Source organism: Ptychodera flava, chromosome 13 (genome assembly GCF_041260155.1).
Source record: "Ptychodera flava strain L36383 chromosome 13, AS_Pfla_20210202, whole genome shotgun sequence".
In the NCBI taxonomy this organism is placed as follows: Eukaryota; Metazoa; Hemichordata; class Enteropneusta; family Ptychoderidae; genus Ptychodera; species Ptychodera flava.
Window position 1 is genome coordinate 31,452,533 of NC_091940.1, and position 14,581 is coordinate 31,467,113.

The window sequence follows — 14,581 nt, forward strand, 5'->3', positions numbered from 1 at the left end:
TCACAGTCCCTCCCTAGGAACAACGCCGAACTAAGCAAGGATACAAGGCGATGCTGTATGGCCAACTTTATGTCTAACTGTCACACACTCAGTCGCGCTACTTTGAGTTGTAAATTACATTCAGAGGAAAACATTCCACCATGCTGCCACTCCGTCTGCACTGCACTGAAAAAAAAGTCTCAAACTAGAAGAGCAATTGTGTTTTTTTACTTTTGCAGAGTCGTTGACACAAGAATGCTTGTCAACTTTGCAGGTTTATTGCCTTTGCGATATTTGGTTTTCGAAACTCTTTTACAAAGTGGAAGAGGACGACGATACATTGAATGTAGTAGTGGAATAATTAACAAGAAAGGACTTTTTACTCATTTCTTGTGGTTACCCGAATGTCAAGCAGGGATGCCAACTGTTAGAACTGATGTCCATTTTTATTGCAGAAGTGCCCCACTGGGTGATATGAAACGATGATGATATGGGTTTATGACGAAAAATGGGATTATCAGAAAGAGTATTGAGATAGATATTCTGACTCTCAAATTTTAACAATTCTTTCCTGATCCACCACTTTTGGGGGCTTACTTTACAGGTCTTTGAGTTGGAAATATGCACCTTATTAGTTTTTTAAAAAATCGAAAATTGCATTTTTCTCCGGAGAGTTAACCAATGGATGGCAGCCATTTTGAATTTTAAAGATTGTTAAATGTCAGGTTAATTGTTTCTCTAGTTCCAAACTTTGCACGGTGACCCCTGATTTTTATTCTTAATTTGGTAAGAGTATGGTCGAAAGTGTCATCGAAAGTTTCAGCAAAAATCTAATTCTTTCACTTTCGAGGCACTAAGTACCAATCTCACTGATCAATATGGGAAATACTCATGAATAAGAGACAACTGAAGGATTGAAATTATGCACCTGCACAAAAAGCTTGCCTAATACCGTGGCCTATGAAGCTGGTAAAAGCGTGCTACTTATTTTGGTTATGTTACGACCAGAAAAAAGCTGAAAGTGTTTAATTTGGAAAACAAGCTTGAGAAAGTATGGATGGAAGAGACGGTATTTGCCAGTTTGGCGAAAAATAATTGTTTCAACGAGTCTCACCAGGTCAAAAATTACTTATCTGGCGTCTGTGAAAAATGTTGTTTATGCAGATGGTGAATGAAGGATCGGCGTTGAAATTAAGATGGATGAATGGGTTTGTTGATTGAGGAAGAGAAACACCAGAGGCTGTCGTTGATTATTATTTGGAGAGATTTTTGTAGGAAGTCGTTCCGAAAAAAAGCCATGGCGTGGATTTGACAGGTGCAAGGCAGGAGAGCAAATACCTGTGATTTGGACAATATCAACATCACAGTTAATTATCATGAACTCACTGAATGACTGGAAGCGGGTTCTGTTTATGATTCAGATTTGTCGACTAACAGCTATTTTATTCAATATCATTTGAATAAATAACAGAATAAACTGCCTCGTACAGTACTTACTCTATTCGATATCAATGGGAAACAGGGCAGGAGATCCCTCAGAAATATTTTAGTATTGGGCTAGACTACGGAGCGAAAATTCAAGTACACTCAAAACGAATTTTGCAAGGAAAATGTGCTGATCGTTTGCGTATTTCCTTCTGAAGACTTACAACGACATTTCACAACAAACAAATTATAGGAGTCACATGATAATACAGTGTAGGGAAAGAGAATTGGAGTCAGTATAGCAATTCATCTTTTTTTTGAATGACAAGCTACCTCGAACTCACAAATTGAATCTATGAAAATGATTGAAGGATACCTCATTTCAGAGTGTATAAGCTGAATGTATTGAAAACTGCAAACGTGTCCATTTTCAAAGTACTGAGCAACAACGCTGGAAATCTGTAAACGCGCGGAGTAGAGGCAGTAAATTTACGAGGGAAACATATGATCCATGGCTTTCTCCCTGAACAGTCTAAGTTTGAATCTTTAAATACGGTAATTATTGCAGACAATTATTTTAACTCCATAAAGTAACACTGAGTTGTAAGCCACACGCATGCTGTGAGTTTCCTGTTTTGACTGATTCAATACCTTCCTGAAAAATAAGATTTTCTAACTATTTCTAGTTATTCTATTTTATTTCTAATTACTTCTACAATGCCTATTTCTAGTAAAAACACACACTATCTACTTGTCCGAGACTTCTATTGTATAGCACACAAAAATATATATTAATACAATAAATAGTGTAAGTAAAACTTAGCATAAAAATCGCGGCTCACTGAGATACCTGATGATGTCGGGTTACGCACAACAATTCATGCACAACAGTTCGTTCAAAAAGTCCGCTCTTTTATGGTATGAACCTCTTAAGTTTGACCATAGACAGTAGCTGGGAGACTTGACCGATGGATTCCGCCGACTGAAGTTTACAGATGACTAAGTGTCGATGTTGGCTTGGAAACAGCTCTCGGGAAACGGAGTTATGGCCGCGCGATTCAGCTTAGTTCGCAAATTTGCGTTAATACCTGGTAAACTAAGCACTGGTCTGATAATATACAGTATTACTCTGGCCACGCTCACTTGACACACCGGCGACAATGGCCCAACACAGAAGCAGTCAGTGACAATACTGACAGCAATGGCGGCATCGCGGCAGCAATGACAGAAACTTTCCAAGCCTTCAGTTACTATAGTAACTTGCCGTGAACAAGTCCATGTCCGACTCAATGACGGTTTACTTATAATGTCAAACCTGATGTTTATCGGTAACAAGATGAAAAACACGGGTTGCCGCTACTCGAAATGTACCTAGATCGGAGTTCCACCAAGAAAGTAACGCGTGAACACTAAGTGCATTACATCCACTATGCAAAATGAGATTCCTATAGTATTTCACAGTAAGTTTGAACCGCAATTTTAGCATAATAGACAATATACTCTAGAGAGGTAATTCGAAATTCACTAATAATTCAAATCTTTGACAGTAACAGACTACCTACGACAACATGCTTTTGGTCGTTAATTTAAGAATATGACTGATAACGACATTCTTCACAACACATTGAACGCAAGTCAGTCGTTGGACAAGGAATACAAAAGACACGTGACTACAGTACTCACTGCAAGACAAAAAAGAACTGTGAAATAACTGCAACCTTAATTTTGACCGCGTGCAAATCAGCTTTGTGTCGCTGTAAACAATTTTGGCGAATTCCTTTGAAGGCGCCCTTCTCGAATTCTCCATTTAAGGTTCTTGCGTCAGTGTGTGAATGAAGTGCTCGTAAAACATTGTCAATCTTTTGTTCTCATTGAAAATTTTGTCAACTAAATAAATAAATTTCCAATCGGATAAATCTTAATATATCATAAGGTTAAGGCGAACTTTCCACTCACATGAAAACAAACAAAACAAATTGCTCTTTTGTTGGGTAGTCTAAATTATTTATGAACAAAACAACTGTAATTGCTGAATCCGAATAGATACCAACCTTTTTTCGTGTACGCACGCTTCAGGAAAATTGTAACGTGAATACTATCGCCTGACCTTTGCAATTTTATATTCTAGTTTTTAAAAGTTATATATTCTGCTCAGTTGTATTATCAGTATTTGTACCACGTACATTGGCACTATCGCTGGAATTTCTCAAATCTGCTGCCGTTGTTGGTACCACTGGGTCGCTTGTCCCCATCTTCCAACAACGAATCAGCTTACCAGTTACCAGCTCTTTGTACGCTTTTCTGAATTGCATGTTGCTTGCTCCGTAAAGGCAGGGGTTTATGACTCCACCGATGTGCATTAGCGGGTAGGCCAGGACCAGACTATCCCGTGGTGGACTTTGCTTTCGTACCTTGGAAACGAACAGGATGAAAGCGTATGGCAGATAGCCTAGAAGCACCAGACTGAAAACACCAAATACCACGGCTAACATGCGCAGCTCTCTCGGAGTTGGCCCTGTTGTTGGGGTTGAGCTACCTGGCTGTGTTGCGCCGTGAGCCTGTACACGGCGTCTGCTCTTAATCACGTAAGCGATGATCAGAATGTACGATGCGAGTACAAGGAAGGAAGGAGTGAACATCAGGAGTAGAAGAAGTACAGGTGTCACGAGATTTCGACAACGAAATGCCGAGGGATCATACGAAGACGACGACCTGTCTACGTAAGCTGAGTATTGAGACACTATGGGAGTGATCCAAGCAAATGCGATGGCCAAAGTCACGGTGATTGTGTTTGTAAATCGCTGATAGATGTTGTTACGGACGATGTAGACGTAGCGATTGATGGAAACCAATGCAGTCAGCCAGAGCGAGGTAGACAGCAGAAAAGGATGAAGCAGATTGTGAATGAGGCAGTACGTTGATCCAAACCGCCATTGCCTGTGGTAGTAGGAATCGACCGTCGGGATCGAAACGAACAGAGCTGCTATAATATCTGTTACACTGATATTAACCAAGAAGACGTTCATCCAGGATCTCAGTTTCTTCTTTAAGATGACGATCAGAATGAACATGACATTCCCTACCAGAGCTCCTGTAGCTAGTAGGAGTTCCAGTGTACCGCATAGTTGCGTTGGCCAATGTACTACCACATCATTGGTTGGCCGAGTAAAACTTTGCTTGCTTGTAGAATTCATGCCGTTCGTTGCGCTTCTCAGTTCGTTTGGTCTGGTGCTTCTGAAAGCTTTGGTGCTGAAGTGGCAAATATCCAGGTAATAAAGGAAATGTTTGGCCTTCTTCATTGATATCCAATTTACAAGTCACGAAACATGAGAGATAAGGCTTTTATTTTCACTGCTATGCAAGCCCGCACATAAATTTGAGTGGGTGATCAAAAACGCCTTGAGAATGATAATACTCTTCGGATAGAAGAAACTCTTGGTTAAAAATGTGAAGTACTTTGTAACACTTTGACGTTCTAAAATCTCTATGACAACGAGGACGCTTCGTCTTGTATAAGCTTGCTTTCTTGATGGCAATCTGCTGTTAGCAGAAGAGGTCATTCACTCTGACGTCACTTTGCTATTATTACGTAATACCCTAAACTTGTTACCTTTCGCCAAGATCCAAATATAAGTTAAGAAATCATAAAGATTATTATAAAATAATAATGATGTTGACGTATCAGTGTGAGATTCTCTGAGCAAGCGTGATTTCTACATGTACAGAGGATATGAGGAGTTCATATTTTACTTGCATGTAAACAACCACTGAATATAAACGGTATGTTTAGGAATACCGAGGAAGACGGGATAACACCTGGCAATATATAACATCCATGTATAAGAAATAAACGGTGCTATCTTTGAAGACTTTGAGCCACTACTCTGTTTCTGTGTCCCGGCGTTCTCTCCATAGCTATTCCCTTTAGGGAGACGATGAGCGGTAATACTACAACTCATTAATGTCCATAAAGATGGTACCGTTTTTATTAAATTTACACAAAATCCATACGTCATGGGAGGGCTCTCAAACTATGGCTGCCCGGCCAGTGATGTCAGGTTTACTTATTCACAAGTAGAATAAGCCTGACATCGGCGGTGTCTTTTAGAAATATGCATGCCGAGTGGCAACCAATTACAGGGCGTTGCAGGCTTCCTTCCCATTTCGATGTCTGGTATGCACACATTGTGTGCACAGAACGCATGGTGTTTTTATCTTACATAAACAACAAGAGAACTACCGTAACACAATCACCATGGCAAAACACAAACATACACAAAACAGTGTCACCGAACACAGAAACAGAAAATACGACAAAAAGAAAAAAAGCCAGAAAAACACGGTACAACAGGAGACACCATAAGATCTCAAACACAATTAAACGCCGTACAAATGCCGAACATAGCATAAACATAAATAACAACACGAATCTTAGATTCATCAAGAATCTATCATCACACAAGTTAACAACCGCAGAAATCAATGCACTTGGCAAAGGGTTGAAATTCATCCCAACACCAAAACGTCCTCATAGAATTCATCTCGCACAAGACGCAAACAAATTCATTAGGAGAATCAGGCTCCAATACATAATGCGACACAAAAAAACTGAAAATCACAAATTTAAAATCAAGTCCACGTGGACTCCACGCACAAGTGAAAACACAAATCTAGAGAATTACCTATAGAAGCTACAAAATTAGCTCTAGTGAATATTCCCTTCCAAAACACTGGGAAAAACATGACAAGAGCAGAAAAAATAGCGATTAGAACGCTATCCCGAAACAGGAATATCACAATTAAGCCCTTTGATAAAGGAAGAGGGACAGCCATTATTGACACAATAGATTACATCAATGAGTGCGAACGGCAACTCAGCGACAAACAATACTATACAAAACTGCTAGCGGACGAGACACCACGAACTATCGAACAAGTACACAGTCTGACAGCAGAAATGTATGATAAAAAACATGTAGATTATCATACATTCAAATATCTTGATCCGTCTAACTTCAAAATATGAACACCACGATGGTATCTAATACCTAAGATACACAAACCGCCACCAGCAAAGACAAAATTCGCAGGTCGCCCTATCATAAGCGGGTGCTCAAGCCCAACATTCCACATATCAGAATTCGTCGATCATTTCCTTAAACAAGTCGTGGTAAAACAACCAACGTACATCAAAGACACCACTGAATTTATCCGGAAATTTGAAACTATCAAAATTCCGGATAATGCAATATTAGTCACATTAGATGTGGTGTCTATGTATACCAACACACAACAAACAACACGACGAAGCCACTCAACTTATAGGCGAAGCATTAGACGCAGAGCGATCCCAGAACAGCAACCAGGGAACAACAATGAAATACCTGTTAGCCATGCTAACACTTATTCTCAAAAACAACACATTCGAATTCGATAACGAATTCTATAAACAAATCCTGGGTGTATCCATGGGTTCTCCGTCTTCGCCGGAAGTAGCGGATATCACATTCCATGAAACGGAAATGAAAATAATACGCGAATACAATCGAAAATATTACTCTGGCTTGGATTCAAAGATGATATTTTCATGATCTTTATGGGAAAAGAACACGAACAGAACGAATTCACTTCAGGCATCAACAAAATGCACCCTACTTTCAAATTTTCATTTGAAAGGCCGACACATGAGATAACATACCTCGATCTTGTGGTATACAAAGGTCAACGACATAACAGTGAGAAAATACTGGACATAAGAACGCACACGAAAACCACAGATACGTTTCAATTCCTACATAGAACATCATGCCACCCAAATTCTACCTTTAAAGGCCTGATCAAAGGCGAAACATTAAGATACATCAGAACTTGCAATTATTTGGCCATTATTTGTAACTTTTGACCATTTTTTACCTCGGAAAATTCCATGTTGGAGGCTCATATTTGTTGCAAAATTTTGTTTTACGAAGAAACAAACATGATTAGTGATGTTATAGCCACATAAAACTGCTAATTTTTGTTCAAACGTGTTGCCCTTCCGAGCTCGTTTGTTGACGTCTGGGCATGCTCAGCGTGCTGGGAAGAACGCAGATATGGTGACGCCGCGATCACGCGAGATGTACAAGTTCACGTTTATTGTGGGATCAAAACAACATTGCGTCGTGGATTGCCAGACATCTGGCTACGCAACGTGCTCGGACAATGGACTACGACGTACGTACCGGGCATAAGTAATGAATATTTACAACCCTTTTCAGAATTAGAGCGCGAAGCCACTGCAGTGAACTGCAATAAAACTGCTCACACTAATTAGTTTCAGCTGTAGCCAGCTGGCAAAGTCGACAACATTGTATGTCCCATGCAGACAGTTTGTCTGGGGAAGTTGAAATAAAAAAGATTTGTACATGGACCAGTGCATGGTAATGTTACATTGTATCTTAATCTTGAACACAGGGTGCTCAGACAGAGCTAGTTTTGCCTTTGTACAAGCAGACTTTTTGGTCCTTATCAAGTAGCCTTGTTCAACACCAAGTGGCCACGGCTACAGCTGGAACTAATTAGTGTAAGCAGTTTTATTGCAGTTCACTGCAGTGGCTTCGCGCTCTAATTCTGAAAAGGGTTGTATTTTGAAATTGCTGTAAATGGCTCGCGCAGGTGCAGAAGAATGCCTACGTTGCAATCCGCGTGTCAACAGAGTTTGTATTTCTGTCCGGACAAAAATTGAAATTTTCGTCGTAAAATAACATGTTATGTAGTTTTAGGGCACGTAATGTTTCCGAATAATATGCGATTCTCTGTTATTTGACAGGCTATTCAACATGAGCCAGTGATCATTCAAACAAAACTAATGGAAAAATCGCCAGAAGATACAGCTAATGGAACTTTAAGTCAATTCATTCAATACAAGATTAGTTGAACGTGGCTACAAACAGGAAGAAATCTCTAGAATTATACATCACAAACAAAGTTCGCCACCAGAATTACACAATTAGAACACCAGCGAACAAAAAAAGAACGAAAAACACACTTGTGTTCACAACAAGATATAGCCCATATATAAAGACAAAAGCTATCAAACTAGCTCTGTATGAAAACTTGGAGCATATAGAAAAGGACGCAACATTAAGGAATTTATTTCCTAAACAACCGATCATCGCTTACAAAAGAAATACGAACATCAGCGACACAATGCATTAGTCCATTGCATAAGGAACAAGTCAATGAACGAACGAAAACATTACGATCCAAACAGAAGTAATCTGGCTTCACTGCTAGAAGAAGAGGAGATCAACAATATCGACATGACATAAAACAAAAAAGATATACATATATCTTAGGTGACTGAGGAAGAGACCGCTCTGGTTTCGAAACGTGGGGACTAAGGGTCACGGCTGTCAAAGACACATCTGACTACGCCCACGTCTCGCCATGGCTTATTTTAATAACGACTCATTTGTTAATTTTCACACTAAGGAACCGTTCAGTTTTTACGGCCGGGGGGGGGGGCGGCAAAATCCAGGGGGGGTGTCATCATAATTTTGGAATCCGCGAAGGGGGGGTCATCGCTTTTTCACTGGTAGGAAAGGGGGGGTCACCACATTTTCAAAAACATAATACCTCCAACAAAGTTCACTTTATGCCATGGCCATGATCGACCCTCTTTACCGGCGGGCCGCCTTCGCTATAATAAATATACATTATGTATTACCCATGACCCTCTTGACGGGCAGACGCCTTCGGCGGCCCACTCCAGTTAGGTTTACTTCATGCAATGGCCATGATCAACCCTCTTTACCGGCGGGCCGCCTGCGGCGGCCCACTACAATAAATTGACTTTATTGTAATACCCCATGACCATCTTAACAGCCGGACGCCTTCAGCAGCCCTGTCAGTAAAGTTTACTTTGTGCAATGGCCATGATCGACCCTCTTTACCAGAGGGCCACCTTTGGTGGCCCACTAGAATAAAGTTGACTTTACGTAATGGCCCATGACCCTCTTAACCGGAGGGCTGCCTTTGGCGAACCACTCAAATAAAGTTTATTTGATACATTGTCCATGGACATAAGTTGTCTATGGAAATGAAGTTAAAAATTGCCTTACAGTCGTCCTAATTAACAGACGTTTGCATGGATGTGGCTGAGAAGTTTGTGCACTGGCATCTCTGCTACACGAATAAAGTGCGTCACGTACCGGAGTTCAAATCCAAACCGTGCGGGTAAATTTGACATATGAGTTTTGGTTATTTTTCAGCGGGGGGGGGGGGGGGGGGGGGGGGTCATCAATTTTTTCGTTTGACAAAGGGGGGGGGTCATCATTTTTTCACGAAAAATGCAGGGGGGTCTATATTTTTTTGAACACCGGCGACAATATTTTGCCGCCCCCCCCCAGGCCGTAAAAACTGAACGGTCCCTAACAACCAAAACACAACTCAGACACTAAACACACCAAAGCACATTCAAGACGAGATGGGTGATGTGTGAAGCCACTTTCCCTTTATTACATCACAAATTAGACGAGCAAGATCACGCGTACATCATAGTTCTAAAAACGGAAAAGCCATCGATTACGCCTGGAGAAATACAGGAAAACTTGGAAGAAAATGCAAATATTGCCGTTCAAGGTCAACAATTTGCCATGCAGTAAAAAATGGCCTAGGACAGGGACCTTGGACAAGGAAAAGAATGATCAGGCCCGCTGCAGAGCGATTTAGCAACCAAAATTTAATGTATACACAAGCTTACCTTGATGCCATAGCTGACATCGATCCTATGAGAATTCGTTTCTTTGACGAGAGTGGCTTCACTTAACAAGCAACAAATAGAATATATGTACACTCTCCACGCGGACTTCCTGCAGTGGAAATTCAGAGGTACAACGCTGGTGCAAATTTACATTGAATCTTATGATAAGCCCACTTGGTGTTTCACATGCAAATGTCGTTCGTGGTGCGTCCAACACTGACACGTTTCTATAATTCTTCGATGAAGCGGCATCCACAGTTATGGATAACGGCGTCCCAGCACGGTTACCAGGTGACGTCGTTGTTGTTGATAATTGCCCCACACACCATAACAGAGGGGAGCAGTGCAGTTTTGTCGGAGTTTCTGGATATCTTAGGGATCGAGTACATATTCATTTCTACGTACTCGCCAGATTTTAATGCTGCTGAATTTGCATTCAGATGTTTAAAGACTGTGTTTACACAACCATTCTATCGACAACTTGCAAGCGAAAACTTGGAATATGCCATACTTCAAGCAGTCGCTGAAATTACACCGGAACAGTGTTTAGCTTTCTTTCGATCAGTGGGATATCTTACCATAAAAAAGTTCATTTGTCACTGTAGTTGTTCTCTAAGCTGTGGCGAAATATGCTTTAAGTTTTATTCACATTTATACTCAATGAATTTCTCGTTCAGTGTTCTGTTAGTATAAATAGATAACTGTAATATGTACTGGCGGTCACTTGTTTTTTTTTCTCTTGCCACGCCAGCTGTAATCTGAAGTGTGTCTACTGTTTAATAAAGGCCTAACTTCTTAATTACGGCGGCATCTCTTGTACGGCATCCTGTTGTTTGTGTAAGATAGAAACACCATGCGTTCTGTGCACACAATGTGTGCATACCAGACATCGAAATGGGAAGTTAAGGAAGCCTGCAACGCCCTGTAAGATAAGAGAGAATCACGAACACGAGAATCCAATCGTTCAGGTATTTATCTTATACACATTGACATACAAGACAGACACACAAACACACACACATGTATGTATGTATGTATGTATGTATGTATGTATGTATGTATGTATGTATGTATGTATGTATGTATGTATGTATGTATGTATGTATGTATGTATGTATGTATGTATGTATGTACGTATGTATGTATGTATGTATGTATGTATGTATGTATGTATGTATGTATGTACGTACGTACGTACGTATGTATGTATGTATGTATGTATGTATGTATGTATGTATGCTTGTGTTTATGCATGTATGTGCGAATATATGTGCATACGTTCGTACGTTGATGTATGTGTGTATGTATTCTACATTTATGAATGAATACACTATGAGCATGCGTGTAGTTTATGTTTATGTATATGTATGCATACATATGTATGGCCTATGTGTGTGTGTATATATATATATATATATATATATATATATATATATATATTGAAAATTCCTGTCTGTATACATTTTCCATCTGTTCTATCTCTAAGATACGCGTGATTGTGTAAATTAATTTTTTTACATTTGGCTCCTCGTACACCTCTTGCGTTATTAATTTTATACGTGGCTGGATGTTATCATATGTAATATGGGTCGAGCATCGGACGTTGACCGGGAGATGTACCATACAACCCCTGCTAAAGGCGATTTTAAGTAGGCTTGATAATGCCCCAGTTATCGCTCGTGCCTAATGCTCCGTTGGACCCCCAAATGGTCAGAAATTAAACGGTAAATCAAAGACGAGTGATAAAGTGAGAAGGTTGCCCAAAAGTACAGTCTTGGGAAAATCATGTGTTAAAAAGATTGACATGGTAACGAGCTCAGCTTAAGTAAGGCGCTTCCCATATCACAGATAACACACAGCCACAGTGCGGCGAAAGGTTTCTGGAGATGTATGCTCTCATAATTGGGAGGCTGGTGAACGTGATTCAGACACAGAAAACATCCTTCGAACCATTGTTAAGAGGAGTTGTGTATAGGTGTAAATTGATGTATACGGGTATAGGAATCACAACACTACTTTGTGATTGGATTCTATATCTCCAGGCTCATACATTGATACAAGCAAGGTCATTTAAAAGCCAACAGCCGCTACGTTATGGATGAACCTCGAATAGCCGTTGGTCATGTTCTTTCATTTTGCCATTTCCCTTCATGTTTTGACATCGTATCTATGGTAACAAACAAGAATCTTGTCAAATTGAATATGGCACTTCTCAGCCATTTCTTTATCGGTTTTGATATGATGACTTCTAGAAGACGGTATAGAATACACATGATCGGCTAGAATCCTTTCAAAAATAATTTGTACTAAGTATCATAGCCATATCCCGTGTACATATAGACGGACAAATTTGTTTTGGACATAAGATTGAACACTGGTACCACTCAACGCTGTGTTTCACCACCGGTACTGTTCACAGTATATACAGATGAGAAGCGGAATATTGAAAGTCTCTTCAAATGATATGGCGCATGAAGGACTGTTTGAGAAAGACATGATGAAAAGATGTATTTCGAGCATGTTTCGACCTTGCAAAACTTGTGTAAGCTGAGATCACTGGATATGACTGCCATCGATAAAAGATTAGAATTGCAGGAATTTCATCCATGAGCAAGTGATAGTGAATGCTCAGCCAGTGATAGTGAATGCTCAGTCTGTTGAAAGTGTCGATTTCTTCAATACCTAGTATCTCAAATTGATAAAAGTTTGAAAGTACATGCAAAGTATGTTTCTATTAAGGAGGTTGATGAGCTTTAATGTTAATCGAGGAGTATAAAAGGTGTACAACAGCCTTATAGAAAGCATATTTATTTTAACATTATGGTATGGTATGGTAACTTAAGTGTTAGCAACAGAACTAAAACTGGCACGTGTAAACTTGGCCGGGAAATGAATAGGCAAGAACTAAGTCAATTTTGTGAGCTTTACAGAACATCTGTTATCAAAAAGTGCAATCCATCGTTAATGATACCTCCTATAGCCATTGTATTCTCCATTTGCATATGGTAACTTCAAAAGACTATATAGAGTATCAATGATTAGCCAGAATCTTTTCAAAAACCATTTATAGCAAGTACTATAACCATGAGTACAGAGCAACGACCCAATTGTTGCAAATTTAGAAGATTATAGCAGTATGTAAAATAATTATCTAAATTGGAATATATATATATATATATATATATATATATATATATATATATATATATATATATATATATATATATATATATACATACTCATATCTGCTCATCTGGTTGTAACTTTTTTCTTTGAGTTGGTAATTTCGTCCTAAAATAAGTTGAAGTCAGCTTCTTAGCGTGCAGAATGATTAAACGTGAGGCAAACGAACGAAATGGTCTTGTACTGTTGTACAGCACATGCTTTCCGACAAAATTATGGTCCATTTCAAAACCAATGACCCACGTTTTAGTAATCCCATGAATTCGACCATAGGCGTGTTGAAACTTCTAAGCTTAACGTTTGCAGTATCCGCCCTTTTGTCATTTTGTCTGTAAAGTCTAGGAGCCTTGCTGGCATGCATATTGCAAGTGGAATGCCATTCTGTACTGTTTCGGCTTCAATTGTAACCGCTGTCATTCTTTGGCTACAGGGGAAAAACATACGGAATGTCCGACTTGCCGGCTGCTACCCCCACATTTGAGCAACTCTAGCAAATAACGGGAATCTTATAGGGTAGAAAATTCCGACTACTTCATTCCAAAGTAAAAGCAAAAGGGGCTGGGTCATAATTCGCCTTCGTCACACTGATGCTCGCCGAGTAGATGTCTGTTGCTCATCGAGCCCAGTGGCAGCACGATGATGTTGCTCACAGAAATCCCTGTTATTATTCCAGCCAGTCTTTTTATCATGGTTGATTTTTTAACATCTCTGAGATCGTTAAGTTCTTGATTCAAGGCCACTCCCAGTCTCTGATTGCTCTCCTTTTTACATATGATTTTTACAGGCAAGCAAACATTTTGCTTTGTCTAATCCGTGAACAACTCCACCATTAGCAAGAACACTGGGTCCTTCATTTAATCCGCGGACTCATATTCCAGGCATATGGGGATATTTTCATCAATCAAGTGAGAGGCCTGGCAGAATCGATAGAAAAGTGATGATTCTGATCCACCCCCAAAAGAAGTGCGTAGAATTATAAAAAATACACGGCTTATCCTAGAGTCATCAGAATACAACCTCCCGTTCGAGTCCGGAGTCAGAATCGATACAAAAGTGATGAATAATGAAAAATAAACTAACCCAGAGTGGTCAGAATACTGTTTACTATTTACCAACTGTGCAAACCTCTAATTCAATTAATGTATGCGTTGAGTGCGAGAGGTTCCATTGTATGCATTATTATACATCTACCATCGATAACAATTGAATTTTGCGTGCGCTAAAAAGCCGTACGTAACTCCCGTTCTGTGA

The 14,581-nt window shown here is 39.8% G+C and overlaps 1 protein-coding gene across 1 annotated transcript; it reads right to left on the bottom strand.

The window, feature by feature from the left end:
* Positions 1-3,542: 3,542 nt before the first annotated feature.
* LOC139148565 (melatonin receptor type 1B-B-like) lies at positions 3,543-4,703 on the bottom strand. Its single transcript, XM_070720052.1, has one exon. It carries the CDS (start codon positions 4,701-4,703, stop codon positions 3,543-3,545), a length of 1,161 nt encoding a protein of 386 aa, XP_070576153.1.
* Positions 4,704-14,581: the final 9,878 nt, after the last annotated feature.